Raw genomic sequence first — 19,257 nt, forward strand, 5'->3', positions numbered from 1 at the left:
CCATGGGTTCTAGGGGGAGATTTTAACACTATTAGATTCCCGGAGGAGAGATTAGGGTGTATTCTGATTTCGAGGGCCATGGAGGAGTTTTCTGACTTCATCAATGATCACTTTCTCATTGATCTTCCTCACTCAGGGGAAAGGTTTACTTGGGCCAGGGCGGAGGATTCTAACTGAAGGTCTAGATTTGATAGATTTCTGATATCGCCCTCCTATGATGAGCTAGTGACGAATGTGCTGCAGATTCCTTTACCTAGGCTGACTTCGGATCATTTGCCTATCTTGCTAGATGGATGCTGAGGGAGAGGGGTGCGTGCTCCTTTCCGATTCGAGAACATGTGGTTGAAAGTGCCAGGATTTGGTGACAAAGTGAAAGAATGGTGGACAAGCTACGGGGTATCAGGGACACCTTCATTCCGTCTTTCGAAGAAATTTAAATTGCTCACGGGAGATATTATTAGATGGAATAAGGAGGTTTTCGGGAGGGTAGAGGTTAAAATGAGGGAGCTCATGCATGAATTGGGGGAATTAGAGCGAGGGGAAGGGGCGAGAGAGCTAGACGAATCTGAGAAAGCGAGATTGGGGTAGGTTAAGAAGGAAATAGTCGAGTTAGCAATAGCTCAGGAGACTAGTTGGCGGCAAAAATCGAGGGCGCTCTGGTTAAAGGAGGGGGATTCGAATACCAAGTTTTTCCACAGAGTTGCGGTTGCAAATCGAAGAAGAAACTTCATAGAGTCCTTAGTTGTGGATGGGGTGAGGATTGAGGGAGAGAAAGAGGTAAAAGGGGCGATAGTGGGGTTTTATGAGAATTTATACAAAGAGGAAGTTAGTTGGAGACCTACTTTGGAGGGAATAGAGTTCAACCACATAGGGGAGGGAGACAGTGAGTGGCTAGAAAGGGCTTTCGTGGAGGAGGAGGTGCACGAGGCTGTGACGAGTTGTGCTGGTGATAAGGCCCCAGGGCCTGATGGTTTCTCCTTGGCCTTCTTCTAGCTCTGTTGGGATACCATTAAGGGAGAGTTGATGGAAGCCATTGGATACTTCCACGCGAATCGTGCTTTCGAGAGAAGTATCAATGCTTCTTTTATTACTATTGTGCCTAAGAAAGAAGGTGCATCTTTGCATCAGAGACTATAGGCCTATTAGTCTCGTGGGGAGCATTTACAAGATCATTTCTAAAGTGCTCACCAATAGACTCAAGAAGATTCTTGACGTGTCTGTTTCGTCCTCCCAGAATGCGTTTGTGGAAGGTAGGCAAATCCTGGACGCTGCTTTGATGGCAAATGAACTTGTAGACTCCAGAAGGAAAAATAGAGAACCCGTAATTTGGTGGACCTTCAGAAGGCTTTCGACCATGTAATTTGGGAGTTCATGAATTTCATTATGATGCGGATGGGGTTTGGGGTAAAATGGAGGGGATGGATCAAGTTTTGCATTTCCTCAGTCAGATTCTCTGTCCTGGTTAATGGTAGTACGTGTGGTTACTTTGGCAGCTCCAGGGGTCTCAGGCAAGGTGACCCCCTATCCCCCATGCTATTCATTCTAGTGATGGATGCTCTGAGAAAAATGATGGATCGTACGGCGGGCGGAGGCTTCTTGAGAGGATTCGCAGCTCCGATCGGGGTGCTCAGTGCCCGAAGAGTCTCTCATTTGCTATTTGCGGATGACACCCTAGTTTTCTGTGATGCCGATATGGATCAGTTGACCTACCTGAAGCAGGTCTTGCAGTGGTTTCAGATAGTATCAGGACTCAAAATCAACCTCGGCAAGTGTGAGATTTTCCCGGTGGGCGAGGTTGCTAACATTGATGCTTTGTCTTATGTTCTCAGATGTAAGGTGGGCTCTCTTCCCACTACTTGCATGGATCTCCCATTGGGCACTTCGCATAAGGATACTACAGTTTGGAATCCAGTGATCGAAAGGGTTGAAAAAAGATTAGTAGGCTGGCAGAAACGGTACTTGTCAAAAGGCGACAAGAAAAAAGTGCTTATTAAAAGCACTTTCTCGAGGCTAACTCTTTTCTTCTTAGAATCGAACTCCTGGTGTCCGAATAATTGGTGTAAGTTCCAACTTGATCATACTAGAATTGTTTGCCTTAGTGTGTTGGATTGAAAGATTCATGTTCCCTAATTGTTTTAGATGGTTACCATGTCATCATGCTATTTGAGAACGAAATCATGATTTTCCAAGCTCCTCCCTTATGTGTGAAATGCCTTATGTGATGGTACTTATCAACATGAGTGATGATGTTATTTGAACGAATACAAAGGGAAAGACTTGAATTGTAAAATGTTCCCAAGTGCCAAGAACTACTTAATAAATGAGGCTGTTTGTGCCATGTAACGAAAGATGGGAAAGAGATGTGAATTGAGTGAACAATTGAAAAGGTTATGTCTAAAGTGAGATGGCTTAGCCGATCGGGCTGAGATCGGATGCCATGCTGTACACATGGTGGCATTTGTGTTGGAATCATTGATTTACAATGTAGATATGGATATGTCTCACTTGAGATGGCTTAGCCGGTCGGGCCGAGACCGGACTCCGTGTAAAAATACGGTGGCATTGTGAGTTGTGGCTTTGGCACTAAAGATTATTAACCTAAAAAGATGGGAAGATTGAATTGGAAACTATGTGATCCTTAGTTGGTGTTTCTTTGTATTTCTGTGGAGTACTTATTGATTATTATGACTGCCTTCTCTTTGTTTCACCGTTCATTCTACTAAGATTGGTGTTTGCCTTACATACTAGTACTATTCGACAGTACTAACGTCCCTTTTGCCGGGGGCGCTACATCTTTGAATGGATGTAGGTGGTTCCATCGCAGATAGTGCCGATCGCAGATAGTGGTGCTATCCCTCACACTCATCACAGCAGTCTTGGTGAGCCCCATTTCTTCCTGGGGTCATGTAGTCCTTTTTTTTTGTATATGTTTTCATATTTTGAGATATAGCCGGGGCTTTGTTGCCGACATTGTCATGTTGCTCTGTTGTACCCTTAGAGGCTACGTAGACGTTTATGTGGGTCATGTATGTGTGTTGGGGTGGTCGTTGGATCGAGTTATATTTTGGAAACTCAACTATGACATAATGTACCTATATAAGGAAAAATGAACTAGCAACGTTTATATATTTATATAACTGATCTCTCCCCTGTTTTACAAATGGTGATGCGTTCCCTTTTTGGATTATGAATGAGTCGGGTAGGAAAGGTTTACTAGGCTTGCTCGACCGGGTTCACTCGGTTGAGCGCCGGTCGCGCTCCCCGAGGTTGGGGCATGACAATGTAGCTATGATGTTTGAATATTTTGTTGAAGACAGGTGTAGTCTAGAAAAGAGATAATGGGTAGCATGATTCTCTGAAAGGATATGCTAATGATAGACCACTAGTACCCCAAAAAGGTGGAAGGTTAAGGAAGGTAAATTCTTCATACATGGCAATGTGAATGACAGGGTCAACGATCCTAGAAACTAAGAGTATGTTTACAAAGGGATTTTATACTTGTTAGGGGGTCAGGAACAATGGAACCCAAGGAAGTTATATAGGTCAAATGTGAAAGGTTGCGAGTTTTTAGAATGAGTTAATCATGGATTTGTGATTTAGCTAAACCTCTAAGGCTTTAAGAAAGACAGAACGAGTGGGAAAGATAAATGTGATGTTATAATAACCCAAGAGTGCATCGGTACTTGATGGAGAGTCCTTTAAGAATCTTACAAGCAAGGAAGCGTTAAGTGATACACGGATGAACACACTTTCCCACGGATATCCCAACAAGTGTCGAGAGGCGAGCAGGATGAATTCCCAACTAAGGGAAAAGACCACGTAACGTGTGGAAGGGCGCATAGCTATTCAATAACTAGGGAGAATGAGGCGAGCAAAGTTGGAAGAAAACCTATAAATTGAGATGGTCATGGTTATCGCAAAATAGTTCGTATTAGAATCAGGTGGACTAAGTCCTACACTTATAAGGAAAACAAGAAGTCGTCGTTGAAGAATTTAGGAGGATCTCAAGTTTCAGAAAAGGCCCGGTTCGGGTTAAATATATATGAAGGGTATCGATATGTGTTTTGGAAAGTGTTTAGCAGTTAAGAGGAATCGTGAGAATGTTCACCAGGGAAGTATAGTGGTTTCTTAAAATCCTATAAGACTTATAATGAGGAAAGCGGATGGCTAAGAAAGGTCTGAGCACGATGTTACTTCACATATTGAGGCAATGCCATGCAGGTTGATGTTATCAGGGTGTGCGCGCAAGCTAGTAGATGTTATTCATTTGAAACAGATGGTCCCATAAGAAAAACTGGCCTAGTAATGTCTTTTGTTGAGAAATTTGGAAAGAAATAAGTTGTAAGTACTAATAAGATCGTAACCGTATCAAGGAAATTTTTGTAGAACTCAATTTCTAGGAGGTCATATGAAAGAGAAATCTGATATAGATGTTCCCCTAATGATGAAATATGGCAAGATCATCATTTACCACTCATAGAATTTGTATATAACAATAGCTATCATGCTAGCATTCAAATGGCACCGTTCGAGGCTTTATATGGTAAGAGATGTAGATCTCCCGTTGGGTGGTTCGAAATTGGAGAAGCAGATTTGATAGGGCCAGACCTTGTGCATCAGGCTATGGAAAAAGTTAAAATCATTAAGGAGCGGATGAAAACTGCTCAGAGTCGTCAGAAATCCTATTCGGATGTTCGTCGTATGGATTTGGAGTTCAAAGAAAATGATTGGATATTCTTGAAAGTTTCCCCCATGAAGGGTGTAATGCGATTTGGTAAGAAAGGAAAATTGGGTCCGAGGTATGTCGGACCGTACAAAATCATTTAGAGGATCGGTGAGGTGGCGTACAAGCTTGAGCTACCGCCTGAGATGTCATTAGTACACCCGGTGTTTCATGTGTCTATGTTGAAGAAAGTAGTTGGAGACCCGACACTCATTGTTCCGGTTGAGACTATTGAGGTAAATGAGAAATTGACTTACGAAGAGATTCCAGTTTCTATTATTGATCGGCAAGTCCAAAAATTGAGAAATAAAGAAATTGTCTCCGTTAAAGTGTTGTGGCGAAACCAACAGGTTGAAGAGGCTACTTTGGGAGGCCGAGAAGGAAATGAAGAAAAAGTATCCTTATTTGTTTGAATAACCATGTATTTAAAGTTGTGATCTAGGAAAAAAATTATAAGACTTACTTTTTATGAATTTTGTATCATGTGAACAATTGGCATTAAGGGTGTTCCTTTCTGGATATATATTGCTTATGAGACCACATTTGGTGTTGTTTTGTATTATGTTACGTCGTTGGAATACGTATATGTTGTTAGAATGTGTTTCTGGGGCTCTCTGACAGGTGGATAAGCCTAGTTACAAGGGAAATTCTGGCGAAATGTTTGGAGATTTAGGGAGTTAGTCAAATTTGGGGCTGCTCGAATATGGTATGAAACAAACTGAGTTGCATAAGATGTTAATGACGGATTTTTTTTTCCTCATTCGAGGGCGAATGATCCTAAGTGGGGGAGAATGTAACACCCCGAAAAATTTCGAAGTACTTAAGTGTAAAGCCCGGTAAAGTTTGCAAAGAAAATAATATTTCATGGTGCCGGACTAGGCTTACGTGTTTGAGGAGCTCGCCGCGGCTCGGACTTTTGGGTTGAACAATGCACGGGAAAGTAAAGGGAAATTTTTGCCGGAAAAGTGTATTTATGCGGTCCATTATGCGACTGCATAATCACTCTGCGGGCCGCAGAAGTGAGCAGGTGAGGGCCATTCTGGAAGCAGCTAGGCGGTCGACTATGCGACCGCATAACTGTTATGCGGTGCATTATGCGACCGCATAACAGTTATGCGAACCGCATACACAGACAATTCTTTTGGCTATTCTGTAACCAATTATGCGACCGATATGCGGTCCGATATCGGTTATGCGATCGCATACCTTGTTCCGGAGCTCCATTTTTGGGTTTTTAAAACCCGACCCTATTTCGTTAAATACACTCTTAGGGTCATTTTTTTTTTCCAGTAAAACCCGACCCTATTTCGTTAAATACACTCTTAGGGTCATTTTTAAGCCAAAAAAAATGACCCTAAGAGTGTATTTAACGAAATAGGGTCGGGTTTTAAAAACCAAAAAATGGAGCTCCGGAACAAGGTATGCGGTCGCATAACCGATATGCGGACCGCATATCGGTCGCATAATTGGTTACAAAATAGCCAAAAGAACTGTCTGTGCATGCGGTCACTATGCGGTCCGCATAACTTCGAAATTTTCCGGGGTGTTACAGTGCAATACTAAAGCGATATATTCAATAGACTAAACTGAAACAGATGATGTAAGCCAATTGATTTCATTAACTTGGCAGTCTTGCTGCTTGAGACTTCTATCCTATTATAGATCATAAGTCAAGTGAATGCCCCAGAACGTACTTCATGTTTGCAATGGTCCTTGAAACCTATACTTAGTGTAATCTAGTTATTACCATCTGTCATTCATTTACAACAAAATAAGTTGCTTGAAGTGCACATAGAGTGCTCTGAAGAGAAACAAGGACTAAAAGAAAGGGGTGCTGCAAACAGCAGCAAAGCTAGGGGTGCTTGGGAAATTAAATCTTAAATACAAGTTGATTAATTATAAATTAATAATGTGATGAGTGGGATCTTGTTTTGGTGTGGGGCATGACACTTCAGGAAGGATATGATACCACTTTGAGATGATTAAAATCCAGTTTTCTTGATTTGATATCCTAAAGTAAGTGCAGAGAAGTTGCGCCATCTCAGACATTCCTGTTGATTGGTTACACTTGTTATTGGGTTTTGCAGTTTGTTCGAGGGTCTTCAACAGTCTTAAACTGATGGTCCATTGAAACTCATGATATGGTGCAATCCTTCTTTTCATATACGCTTGACTTATCTTTCCAATGATATTGAGTGCAGGTGCGCTTGATAGGCTACTGTGTTGAAGGTTCCCTCTTCCTTGTATATGAATACCTTGAGAATGGCCACATAGGCCAACATCTGCGTGGTACAGGTAGTTTTAATGTGAACTAAATCACATGTCATAGTTAACCACTTTTCCGTTAGTTTGTGATAGTTCCTTAAAGAACTTTTAATCAATCTGGTCAATTTATTTCCAGGAAGGGACCCATTGCCATGGTCTACTAGGGTTCAAATTGCTCTGGATTCAGCTAGAGGTCTTGAGTACATACATGAGCACACCGTACCAGTTTACATCCATCGTGATATTAAATCAGCAAATATTCTGATAGACAAAAACTTCCATGCAAAGGTTTTTCAAGGCACCTTTTGCTATGTATGTACATTGAGGAAGGTTCTTTTGTAATTGTGTGAATCATCTCTGGTGTAGGTGGCAGATTTTGGATTAACAAAACTGACTGAAGTTGGAAGTTCATCTTTGCAAACACGACTTGTTGGTACTTTTGGATACATGCCTCCGGAGTAGGTGCTTTCCATTTTATAGTGCAGCCTCAAAAGTAGGAATGAAGTTGTTTCCATAACAATGTAACTTTATCCTCATCTTTTTTAGATATTGGTCACTGGGGAAAAGCGTAGTTCTAACTTAGACCACGTTTTATGAACGTTTTGCACAAAGCTTAAATTGGCGTTTTTTAATTTATGCGTTTTCTGAGTGCCTTATGTAATGGATTTGCGCAATGCTATTTTGCAGGTATGCTCAATATGGTGTTGTCTCTCCTAAAGTTGATGTCTATGCTTTTGGTGTTGTCCTATATGAACTTATTTCAGCCAAGGAAGCAATAGTCATGCCAAATGAATCTGTTACTGAATCAAAGGGTCTTGTTGGTTTGGTAAGATCGTTTTGCATTTTTCTTTTCTCAATGATACGGATTGCACGAACCCTTTCACAGGCTTGAACTGAACCTTTCTTTAAAGGGCCATATCTAAGCTCTTCATTCCTTTTGCTTGTCTCCTGCTTTTTCCTTATAGTGATACCTATTTTTCCTTCTGATGATCATAGTTTGAAGAAGTACTTAATCAGCCAGAACCTGACGAAGACCTTCGCAGACTGGTTGATCCAAGACTTGGAAATGACTATCCCCTTGATTCAGTCCGCAAGGTATAAGATTAAACGAAACTTGCATTGATAACTGTGGTAGTTGTTTCTTTTTGCTTCTTAAAGAAGTCCATTTCTTCTCCATTACAGATGGTGCAGCTTGCCAAAGCTTGCACCCATGAAAATCCTCTAATAAGGCCAAGTATGAGATCAATAGTGGTCGCGCTGATGACACTCTCTTCATCGACAGAAGATTGGGATGTTGGATCTTTCTATGGGAACCAAGGTCTAATAAATCTTATATCCGGAAGATAGTAAAACAGGATTATGCTTCCATACAGGATTATGAAAGCTGGCTTTGATTTGTAACACTTGGAGCAAAATAAACTTCATTGTGAGTTAGAAATGGAACATTTCCTCAAGGGGAAATAAATGTTTTTTTTTGGTCTGATAGCAGTGTTTATTATTGTCCCATACTCAGTCACAGATGTCCAAAGGAGACAGCAACCAAACTTTTGCATGTTCGTTTCTTGTGTCTATTGTTCAGGAGTTCTTGTTTCATGTTTGCTTCATAGCTAATGGCTTAGCAATTTCATCATTTGAAAAGAGACGTTCAAAAGATACTTTGAATTACAAGAAGGCTACTTTAATCTATTAAAGAGTAAAAGAATGTCCTTAAGATCAACAATTGAGGGGTCATATAGAATCAGGAAACGCTAATTAGCCATTATTTGAAGGTGGATGAAAACCTCAATTTTTGAGGATATGCACTCACTTTCGTTGGAATTTAAATCAAGTACTTCCAACATTAGAAATCTTCATTTGCTTGTACAATATTTAAAGATAAATAATTACCGTGGTGTCTGGGTCAGCTATCACTTTGTATTTTTTGACTCTGCTAAAATTTGAACCTGAGACCTCATCGTTCTCGTTCAGTTCATTGACCACTAGGCCACACTCTTGGCTACATTATATTTTATTCACAACCTTATTTTAAAAAAAAGTATATTTAATTTTTTGTTATATTTACTATACTTTCCTAGTTTAAGAGCTAAAATGTTGTTTTAATCATTATATCAACATTCTTTTAGTAAAATAAATATTTTTCACTCACCAACTAAACACTAAAATAATTAAGAAAATCACTTATTTTCCTAATAAGTATTTTCCAAAATCCGTAAAAAGTATTTTCAAAACAGACCCTAAAATAATACTTGAAGAAAGAGGGGAAAAAAATGAATTTGTAAAAAAAAAAAAAAAATTGTTTTTCTCTTTTCACATAAAATTTACAAAGAGAACTCAAAGGCTCAAGCTTAAACTTCTTCAACCAGATAGTTAAATTGCTACGATTCCAGTCTACGGCGTAGAAGTGGAAGGAAACGAAGAGAAGAAATGGCAAAAAGAACAAATCAATAGATGCTCTAATTGCAAATGGGATCTTGGCTACGTTCCTTTTTCACTCCAGCCGTGAATTGGGTCTTCGTTCAAAACATCCAGAAATACGGTTAGCAAGTCTAATCTGTGTTTCCTTTTTTTTTTTTAATCGAATATGCATAGTGATTTTTGTCTGTCTTTTAAAATGTATATCTGAGCTTAAAGATTGAATCTTTCATAATAAGGCAGGTTTACTGTTTCTTGTTTGTTTGATGGGTGTCTAAGGATTTAGGGAGTTATATGGAAAGTAAATTGAAAAATTAGAATTTGGTTCAAAGTTCTTCGGATGAAAAGTAATATTTGAATGCAATTGTTTCCAGTGCTGAATTGTAACTTCGCAAGCTGAACCAATCAATATCTGGATTTCTTTTTGGATGATGCTAACGCCAGCTTACACGCACCTCGATTGACCACAAGCACGGTTGTAGCTATAATCCATATTTTGAATTGTCATGAACAATGACTTATGTTCATATATTTAATTTTTGAACTAGAAACGTTTCCAGCACTTAGACAATTTGAAGTAATATTTGATTAAGTGTGAAGGAGCTATGGAGATGTTCTGTTATTTGTGCTTTGGGCGTTACAGTTTGTAAATTACGTGGTATGATAGGTTTTTGAAGCTCCAACTTCTTCAAAGTAAAGTAGAGTAGAACGAGAAAAATGATATGTGTATTATGGCAATGATTTCAGTGCGCGACTTGGGTTATCTCATCATTCTCTATGCTGTAGGCTCCTCTCTTTGTCTTTAGGAAGAGAAGGATGTTACTATGAGTTGCTAGTTGCAACTATAGGTTTTCAAGCAGTTAGTTAAGTCATTCATTGGCTTTTGTTTAGCATAGCATAAGTTTCAAAAATTTCTACTTTTACTAGCTTATGCTACTGCTCTATTACTATTAGTTTTACCAAATAATTTTTTTTAATATAAGATGAAAAACTTTAGGTAGTTACTAGTAGATTGGGCCGTCTCATAAGGCCCAAACTCTAAAATATGGCTTTGATTCTAATCAGGTGCAACTGCTGTACTAGTAGTATCAGAATGATTCTTCAAGACTTCAACCTGTTACATTCTTCAACAGACTAGTTAATTGCTGTGGAAAAAGTAGGAATGCAGATACATGAGAAGAAACAATAAACTATGGTATGAATTTCTCCTAAAATTTGATTTCTCATTTTGCTGTAATGCAACAAATATTGCATCAGCTAGGTTGGAATTGAGGTGTACGTGCTGTCGCTGTTGCAGCAAACTTTGAGGTGGTTTTGTAACATCGAGCTATATGAGTTGAGCTTAAATAAAGAAGTGAATATTCATGTAGCCGACCTCAACTTGTTTGGGATTGAAGTTTAGTTGTTGTTGTTTAAGTGGCTGTCGACTGTCTTTATCTTATCCTGCTGGTTTACTTTATGAAAGATGTTTCCACCTTTGTGGCAGAAAATAGGAGTTCCAGCAACTTTAAGCTTTTCTTATTTTCTTATTGACATTAGTACTTTAATAATCAACTCAATTTCTGCAGTTAGGTGGCCTTGTATTTAAAATTGACAAAAACTGATATAGTTATCTGTATGAGACAAAGAAAAGCTGCTGTTTACCAAATTCAAGATCCAAGTAACTTCTGGTGGTACTCTCTTATGAATACTCTCAAACTACAGCTCTTGGAAACACTGTCTCACCTCGTCAGAAAGTTTCTTTTCAGGTGCAAATAGGCTTGAAAAGATAGCGGTTTTTCTGGCAGTAGAATGTGGGAATAAAAAGATACCAAGCAACAATCATTCTGCTTAAGATTTATTTCTTCCAGTTGATTTTATATTTACGCTGGTGAAATTGTTCTACTGGACTTAATGCAATAGACATGATAGAACATTTAAAATTGGCTATAGTCATAGCTCTTGTTTGACTCAAGCTGCTATTCTGATAGGGGCTGTTTTGAATAGCTTCCTACTAGGCATCCTGGCAAACGAGGAGGCAACAAAAAAGTCATTGCAAGATGACAAATTACAAAATATTGAAGAAGTACAGAAAATCATAGGGTACCACTTTAATGATCAGAATTTACTGTGGCAAGCTTTTACACATCCGTCGTATGACAGGGACTGTATATCTTATGAGCGGCTCGAGTATGTGGGTGACTCGGTTCTTAACCTTATGATTACAAAACAACAGTTTTCCAAGTATCCAAATCTTCCACCTGGGTTGTTGTCACCTCTACGTGCAGCAAATGTTGACACGGAGAAGCTTGCACGTGTTGCTGTTAAGCATAGCTTCCACAAGTATTTACGGCATGGAAGGCCTATCCTTACACGACGGGTAAATGAGCTTACTAATTAAGGGCATTCACTTTGTCTTTATTTTTTTCTTGTATTACTTATTGGCCAATAAATAATACACACTACCCTCCCCAGATCCCATAATATGGGATAATACTGGGTATGTTGTTGTTGTTGTTGTATTTATTGGCCAATAACCAGCACAGTTCCTATATTTTAGCATTTGGTAGCTAATTAAGATAGCACGTCGGTGTCTAGCTGTTCCGTGTTTCTGTGCCAGTGGAAATTGAAGCATTTTTACGTACATATGAGTACATATGAAAGTAGCTCAGTTTTTCCATGTGTTTATAAGAAATCTTAAAAGTTTCCTTCTTCTTTTCCCTTCAAGATCTAATCCTGCATATCATTTTTGTAGGTTTTGCAATAAATGTCTGAAGCATAACTATTTTGTTATAGAGCTGTTATGCTTTCTGCTTAATCCTTTTAAAATATCCAAAAAAGAGGTTTTTGCCTTCTTTTTACTTCAAGATCTTTATCATTGACGAAACCAACAAGTTGGTGCTAACCCAATCTGGAGCAATATGAAGGCTCGTGCCACTGTAAGCCATACCTATAGCACCCAAGTCACAATAATTCACTGCACGATCAGCGGAGTGCCTGTATTTGTGCTTCTGACTAAGCAAAGATGCATGCCAAGAGCTGCTTAATAAATTAAAATGTATCCATGACCGCCATACCCTAGTTTGCCTGGTTCCTTTGTCTAGTTGAATATTATAGGAATGGAGTGATGTAGTAAATCAATGTACTTATTCATTTGCTGATTGACTTCTCCTATATTACACATTAGATGGTTTTCATTTGAACTGCTACTCTACTCTTCATTTCCTCTTAGAGAAAAGAATTTCAATACCAATTTGTACTCTCCTCCTCCGAGTTCCGCAATCAAAACCTTGGGCGGAAGAAAAGTCATAAAAGAAAGCAAAAACAACAGTTAGTGGAATAAGGAGGAAGATTTAACATAGTTGACCTTAAATTCTTTAATACTTCTTGAATTCTTTTTTCCACCTTGACTGTTTTTATTGAAAATATCTGTTAACCTTTGCGAAAGTCTCACTTTACTTCCTTTGTCTTTTCTCAATCTCGTATGAAATATGTTCATATTTTCATTGATATGTTGCTACTTCTTTACTGCTCTACCTTTTTCTTAGTGTTTTATTTTCAGGTTTTGTATGTGTCCCTGATCTTCTTCCACTTGACAAAAGTTATCTATATTCACAGATTCAATCATTTATAAATGCTCTTCCAGAGTATCCATTGCATTCCCATGGATTGATAAATGCTCCAAAGGTGCTTGCTGATGTTGTTGAATCAACTTTAGGAGCAGTATTTATTGATAGCAATTCTTCAATTGACATTACCTGGGAGGTGTGTTCTCTTTTTCCCCCTCAAATTCCTATTTTTAAGAGCAGTTCAATATTAGCCATACATGTACCTCTTTATATGGAAGGTTTTGATCACGATTCATTTAATTGTCTTGTAATTCTTATAGGTTGCTAGGAGCTAAGGTTCCATCTTGAATCTCCAAACCCCCCCCCCCCCCCCCCCCCAAAACAAGAAAGAAATAAAGCGAACCAGCAAAAGAAAAGGAAAGAGGAGTACCTTTTCCTTTAGCTAAATTTTACATGTTGTTGCATGGAAGTCTACTTAGAGCCAGAGGCGAACCCAGGATTTAATGCGACAGGGGGCACATTATTCTGCTCAACTAGTGACCCCTAAAGGCTTTTAGTGTTCAGGGTACCAAAGTGATTTAAATTAACCATTTCAAGATTTACACATACGTATACAAAATTTTTGCCGAAGTTTACGGGGTCCGTAACCCCTCAATATTACACATAGGCCCGCTCTGCTTAGAGCCAATGCAAATGCTAGGTTTAGCTTTGGCTTTCATTTCTAGCCTGCTATCGTCTCAAGCATGGCTAGAAGGCAGGCACACTTTGTGAATTTATGGCATATAAATTTTGTAACTTCAGAAAAAAGGAGGAAATATGGCTCTTCCGTTGAAGACAGTCATCTGATGAATTAGTCATACCACCAAGTATGTATAAACGATATATTATGATACTTTCTTATGACTCTGAAAATTCATGAGGAATCTTGTATGAATCTCTGTGATTGGATGCTGAAGTAGTAACTACAGAAAAATATGGGAAAAAGAGAACCATTTGAGAATTTGATGAGCTTCGGCGCTCAATTTCTTTACTTTAAATTCTATCTCCACATTGAATAATGAGAAGACTGGCATGTGAAGGGTAACTTATTTAAGTTCTGTTCTGTGTTTTGTTCTTACTAGGGGCTCAAAATGCGTCACTTGGACAGTAATCTTCTCTTTCGTCGCCTCTAATGTATACTGCTTTTGATTTTGTATGACTTGTAGGTAGCGAAAACTCTATTAGAGCCCATAATTACACCGGAAATCCTTCAAACAAATCCGGTGAAGAAGCTCCACGAGACATGCCAGAAGCATAAACTTAAAGTTCGAGTAGTCGATATGTGGTCACATGATGGGAGTTTTGAAGTTTTTATTGACAATCAACTAAGGGGAAAAGGCGTGTGTCATGTAAAGAAAGAAATTGCATTGAACAGAGCAGCAAACAAGGCATATAATGAAGTTATTAGAATGCTTAGTGTTGACAATATGAAGATTGCTAATATTTAGCTAATAATCTGGGCTTAGAAATAGAACTATTTGTCTCTATTTTGTTCTTATTGCTCATCTACAACTTTGGGTTTCCAAAGTTGAAATACAGACTCACCAAATGAGTTTTTGGTAAGGACAATATTTTTGAAATGTCTCTTCGGTGAATCATCTTAACGTGAGTTAACTTCTATATACACCGACAGTACGTAGTTTTTCTACGCCATCACGTAAGAATGACTTATTATGAAAGGTAATTGTCTATATTATGCCTAATTTGGTAGCTGGCCTAAAAAGTAATATAAAGAACCTATTGTAACTAGTTAAAATACACTAATTGTGAAAATTATTTATATGTATTCCTGAGTCTCTGTTTAATAACTTCAGTCAGTATATATAATTTTCCCTTGTGCTTGAATCTTGACATTCATATATAAAATACAGTATAATACAAAATGTTGGCACGAGCCTATCCCATCTAGTATTCTATATATAGACTAAATCTTTTTAACTTGCGTATTGGATTGAACAAATTAGTTCAAATGCAACTTTTCCAACCAAAGGACCCTTGAATTCATGGTTTCATATATCTCATCCAGCTCTAAATGAAGGGCTCGACGCACACTTGTATGATCTGGAAAGGCTTATTTATCTTATAGTTTAGAGACTTTATCCGGCTTTGATTTTATTGCTTGTTGTTTTGTCTGTTTCAATAATACCGCTCATTTTCTTTGTAATTTTTACTTTTTTGTTGTAAGCTCAAAGTGTTTTTAGTGTCCTATAGGAAAGTCAAATACTACTTCCGTTTCAAATTAGATGAGATACTTTCCTTTTTAGTCTATTCCAAAATAAATGACACATTTCTAAATTTGAAAATAATTCAACTTTAAACTCTTCAATTTACCCATTTACCCTTAATGAGAAGCTTTTATAACCACATAAATGTCATGGCCGACAAAGCTTTTACCCCTTAAGTTTTTAAGACCACAAGTTTTAAAAGTCTTCTACTCTTTTTTAAACTTCGTGCCGAGTCAAACTATCTCGTCTAAATTGAAACGGATGGAATAAGAATATCCATTTTAGTCAGCCGCCAAGCAGACATTGTGTTGCTTGGTGGATAAGGTTTGAATAGTACAATAGTTGCACTCATTAGACCTGTCACCTAAAGTTGTGGAAATGAAAGAAACAAGAAGTAACCCAAGACAGAGAAGTTATTTTGGAATTGAAGTCAGTATTCTTTTTTTCTTTTAACTGACCAAGTCAGATCATTACCTAGTCAAGACAGATCCTATGAACCTATGTCTTTTGCTTTATTCGAAATCCACTACCTAATTAATTTATATTCGTGTTGTGTATGACTCATTTAAAGGAAAAATACGTCTTACCAAGAAGTTTTTAATTTTCAATGCCCGAACCCGAACCCTTTTATTAACGATAGATGAATTTTGATCCCTCCCGTCACATCGCATAATGTAGAGTATATTCGATCACTTTGCCATATAGTAGTCGATATTTTCGAATTTTATGACTATGAAAGAATTGGCTTCTTTCTTGGAGTATGCCATCCAAACGATTAATAAAGCTTCATAAGTAATTTAGGTACTTTATGAATTCCACTTCTTCCCAGTTCCAACCCAAATTTCAGTTTAAGAGCATCTATTATCGTGTTAGTTTATTTATCTGTTTTTAGTGAAATAAATAACTAGTGAAAGCTCCTATTAACACACACAAATTTTGCTAGGTCACGCACTAAAATGCCCTTATATATAAATGGTAGTGATTGGTGAAAGTACTCCCTCCTATTCATATTAATTGTCGTGATTACTAAATACATCTGATCCAAAATAGTTATCGTTTTGAAAAATCAAGGTATAATTAATTGCTTTTTTTTAGCCCTTAGTATCAAATGTTCTTAAAAGTAAACATTGATTAAGTACATAGCAAATAGAAAACCTAAAAGTTAAGAGTATTAAATTAGGATATATATATAGTAATCAAAAAGCCCTCTTATTAATAATTTTTTAAGAGCTTTGTAAAAGAAAAACACGATAATTAAAATGGATCGGACAGAGAAATAATTTGAGAAGAGGCCTCAATTAAGAGGTCAGAAGACACTGTTTTTGCTTCGAGTGCAAGACATTGACTTTGAATTTTGGATTTTATACGCTCTGCCCAAAGTCATTTGATTTTTGGATATTAGCTTGAAAAGTGCCGACTCTCTGTCTTGCTATTTATCCTCAAATGGACCGGCACTCTAGTCCTTTGTCTAGTCAGGCAATTCTTTTGAAGAATTGACTTATACAGCTATTCACTCAATAAAATATGTTTAAATATATATAATCAATTAGGTGCGGAGTATATGTTGAGGTTCATCATTGTAATATCGAGTCATGGTGCGGAGTATATGTTGTCGAGCTCGAGACCGATCAAGATCGAGGTCGGCCAAGATCGAGCTCGAAGACCCAAAGATCGAGCCAAGAAACAAAAAAGCCGTTATAGCCGCAATTAGGGGAAGAATCTCGGCGAAAATCACGGCACAAATCAAGGAGAGATTAATTAATTAATCTATCATGAGATCCCCACTATGTATTTTTAATTATATCTAAAATAAGATTTCCCCATTATATTAAGGGTTGTTATCACTTGTAGAAAGGGCGGATCAGATTCATCAGATTCATTAAGATTTATTAAGATTTATAGATCATCAAGCAAATACTATCCTTTTTGGGTTTTGATATTGAGTCATATTGTTCTTCTTTCAATCACTCTCCATTCAATTTAAGGGTGATAAAACTTGAAGGCTTAGGCTAACTAATTCATTCGATTTGCGTTCATTTCTTTTACAACTAATTTCGATATTCATTTACTTATTTTTCCCAATTTGTACCAAGTTATACCACGTATCCTTAGAACTACGTATAAATTCAATTGCATATCTATTTTTCGGGTAAACAGTTTGGCGCCCACCGTGGGGCCAAGGATAATAGTGGTTATTTGATACAAATCTCTGTAAAACACACTATTTTACACTTACTCTTGGAAGTGTCTTTGATTTCAGGCTAAAAATGACGAACTCTCAATTAATGGCCCTACCTATCGACAACGAATCTGTCCATCAAGATGAGAATAACAACGTGACGCCCGGGGATGAAAGACCACCCGTTGACCCCGTTGGAACTAGGGTCGTGGGTCCAATTGACGTTAATTCACATGTGGCCATTGAAGCGAACCAACATTCCGGCCCCGAAAACAACATTCATAGTGGAACTCGATCTGCAGTTCGAAATACCCAAAATGTTGGAGAAGACGGGATCAACCTGCGTATGATTTTCAAAATGTTGCAAGCTCAACAGGTAGCGATAGCTCAGTTGCAGAGCCAAACTCAGGCAGCGAGCAGACCTGAGCCCGGTCCACCCCAAGAAGTCACCCACAGAATGGTGCCAGCTGTAGTAAGGTCAAATGAATAAGGATCGGGGACTAGCCTCGAAATTATAAAGATGCTCGAGGAACTGACAAAACGGATAGAGTCAGGAGAAAAGAGGATTGAAGCAAACGACAAGAAAGTAGAAACTTATAACTCCAGGGTTGATCAGATCCCGGGGGCACCACCAATATTGAAGGGTTTGGATTCCAAAAAGTTCGTACAAAAACCTTCCCCCCCAAGCGAAGCTCCCAAACCGATCCCCAAGAACTTCCGCATGCCCGAGATTCCTAAATATAATGGAACGACCGACCCCAACGAACATGTCACCTCTTACACGTGTGCCATTAAAGGGAACGATCTAGAGGACGATGAAATCGAATCCGTATTATTAAAGAAATTTGGGGAAACTATGTCAAAGGGAGCAATGATATGGTATCATAATTTACCACCTAACTCTATCGATTCTTTTGCCATGTTTGCACATTCTTTTGTAAAAGCACACGCCAGAGCCATAAAGGTCGAGACCAGGAAGTCAGACCTTTTCAAGGTAAGGCAAAAAGATAACGAGATGCTAATAGAGTTTGTATCTCGTTTCCAAATGGAACGAATGGATCTACCACCGGTCACGGATGATTGGGCAATTCAAGCTTTCACCCAAGGACTAAATGAACGAAGCTCAATGGCTTCACAGTAGTTGAAGCAGAACTTGATTGAGTACCCGACTGTTACTGGGCAATGTACATAATCGATATCAATCGAAGATTAGAGTCGAAGGCGACCAGTTAGGGGTCCCTTCTGGGTCCGTTATCAAAAGGGACATCGACCGAGAACTGAGGTTGAACAGGGACCGATACCAGCCGTATAATAGAGATCGTAGGGGCAGCAGACCAGGGCACAACTCCGTACGAGGTGAAAGGAGAAGTGATCGAGGCCAAGGATCTCGAGGGCTGTTGAGCAAGAATGGTTTCGACATGCATACCGGGCCTAAGGAAGCACCGTGATTGTTAGAGTATAATTTTGACATTGATGCATCCGCCATTGTATCGGTTATCAGGCGCATCAATGATACTAAATAGCCTCGACCTCTATAGACCGACCCAGCCCAGAGAAATCCCAATCAAAATGTGCAAGTATCATGGCACCCATGGCCACAGAAAGGAAGATTGCAGGCAGTTGAGAGAAAAAGTATCCCGGTTGTTCAATGAAGGACACCTTCGAGAGTTTTTAAGTGATCGGGTCAAGAATCAGTTCAAAAATAGGGAGCTCAATAGACAAAACGAGCAAGAAGAGCTGCAACACATTATTTACATGATTATCGGAGGGATCGATGCTCCCCAAGGGCCAGTTTTTATATGCATTAAGATGTCGATTATAAGGGAGAAGTGATCTAGGGCTCAGGATTACATACCAAAAGGAACC

At 38.6% G+C, this 19,257-nt stretch overlaps 3 protein-coding genes across 5 annotated transcripts; all 3 read left to right on the forward strand.

Moving 5' to 3' along the window:
* The first annotated feature begins 336 nt into the window (after positions 1 to 336).
* Positions 337 to 993, forward strand: LOC107828553 (uncharacterized). Its single transcript, XM_016655890.1, has 2 exons — positions 337 to 584; positions 699 to 993. The coding sequence occupies exons 1-2, from the start codon at positions 337 to 339 to the stop codon at positions 991 to 993; spliced, it is 543 nt and encodes a 180-aa protein (XP_016511376.1).
* A 399-nt stretch (positions 994 to 1,392) lies between these two features.
* LOC107801937 (chitin elicitor receptor kinase 1) lies at positions 1,393 to 8,471 on the forward strand. Its single transcript, XM_075228293.1, has 8 exons — positions 1,393 to 1,983; positions 2,829 to 2,879; positions 6,925 to 7,018; positions 7,125 to 7,276; positions 7,355 to 7,446; positions 7,676 to 7,814; positions 7,985 to 8,083; positions 8,171 to 8,471. Exons 1-8 carry the CDS (start codon positions 1,393 to 1,395, stop codon positions 8,333 to 8,335), a joined length of 1,383 nt encoding a protein of 460 aa, XP_075084394.1. The 3' UTR covers positions 8,336 to 8,471.
* Positions 8,472 to 9,323: 852 nt separating this feature from the next.
* Positions 9,324 to 14,635, forward strand: LOC107801936 (ribonuclease 3-like protein 3). Of its 3 annotated transcripts, XM_075237999.1 has the most exons (6): positions 9,365 to 9,524; positions 9,775 to 9,875; positions 10,466 to 10,595; positions 11,387 to 11,759; positions 12,998 to 13,144; positions 14,154 to 14,635. In XM_075237999.1, the coding sequence occupies exons 3-6, from the start codon at positions 10,573 to 10,575 to the stop codon at positions 14,433 to 14,435; spliced, it is 825 nt and encodes a 274-aa protein (XP_075094100.1). In that variant the 5' UTR covers positions 9,365 to 9,524; positions 9,775 to 9,875; positions 10,466 to 10,572; the 3' UTR covers positions 14,436 to 14,635. The 3 variants fall into 3 exon arrangements, with proteins under 3 accessions (XP_075094098.1, XP_075094099.1, XP_075094100.1); XM_075237998.1 differs by lacking the exon at positions 9,775 to 9,875 and having other exon boundaries at positions 9,337 to 9,524; XM_075237997.1 differs by lacking the exons at positions 9,775 to 9,875; positions 10,466 to 10,595 and having other exon boundaries at positions 9,324 to 9,524; positions 11,371 to 11,759.
* The last annotated feature ends 4,622 nt before the right edge of the window (positions 14,636 to 19,257 follow it).

This window comes from Nicotiana tabacum, chromosome 2 (genome assembly GCF_000715075.1).
Source record: "Nicotiana tabacum cultivar K326 chromosome 2, ASM71507v2, whole genome shotgun sequence".
Classification (NCBI taxonomy): domain Eukaryota; kingdom Viridiplantae; phylum Streptophyta; class Magnoliopsida; order Solanales; family Solanaceae; genus Nicotiana; species Nicotiana tabacum.

What these genes read in the sequence shown, in the direction of transcription:
- LOC107828553 (XM_016655890.1), top strand. Translation starts at nt 337, where the DNA reads ATGTGGTTGAAAGTGCCAGGATTTGGTGACAAAGTGAAAGAATGGTGG. An exon ending in TCTGAGAAAGCGAGATTGGG is followed by an intron (nt 585 to 698) that starts GTAGGTTAAGAA and finishes GTTTTTCCACAG; the next exon opens with AGTTGCGGTTGCAAATCGAA.
- LOC107801937 (XM_075228293.1), top strand. Translation starts at nt 1,393, where the DNA reads ATGGGGTTTGGGGTAAAATGGAGGGGATGGATCAAGTTTTGCATTTCC. An exon ending in CACTCATCACAGCAGTCTTG is followed by an intron (nt 2,880 to 6,924) that starts GTGAGCCCCATT and finishes TATTGAGTGCAG; the next exon opens with GTGCGCTTGATAGGCTACTG. An exon ending in CAAAGGGTCTTGTTGGTTTG is followed by an intron (nt 7,815 to 7,984) that starts GTAAGATCGTTT and finishes TGATGATCATAG; the next exon opens with TTTGAAGAAGTACTTAATCA.
- LOC107801936 (XM_075237997.1), top strand. Translation starts at nt 9,452, where the DNA reads ATGGGATCTTGGCTACGTTCCTTTTTCACTCCAGCCGTGAATTGGGTC. An exon ending in TCAAAACATCCAGAAATACG is followed by an intron (nt 9,525 to 11,370) that starts GTTAGCAAGTCT and finishes CTATTCTGATAG; the next exon opens with GGGCTGTTTTGAATAGCTTC. An exon ending in CAATTGACATTACCTGGGAG is followed by an intron (nt 13,145 to 14,153) that starts GTGTGTTCTCTT and finishes TATGACTTGTAG; the next exon opens with GTAGCGAAAACTCTATTAGA.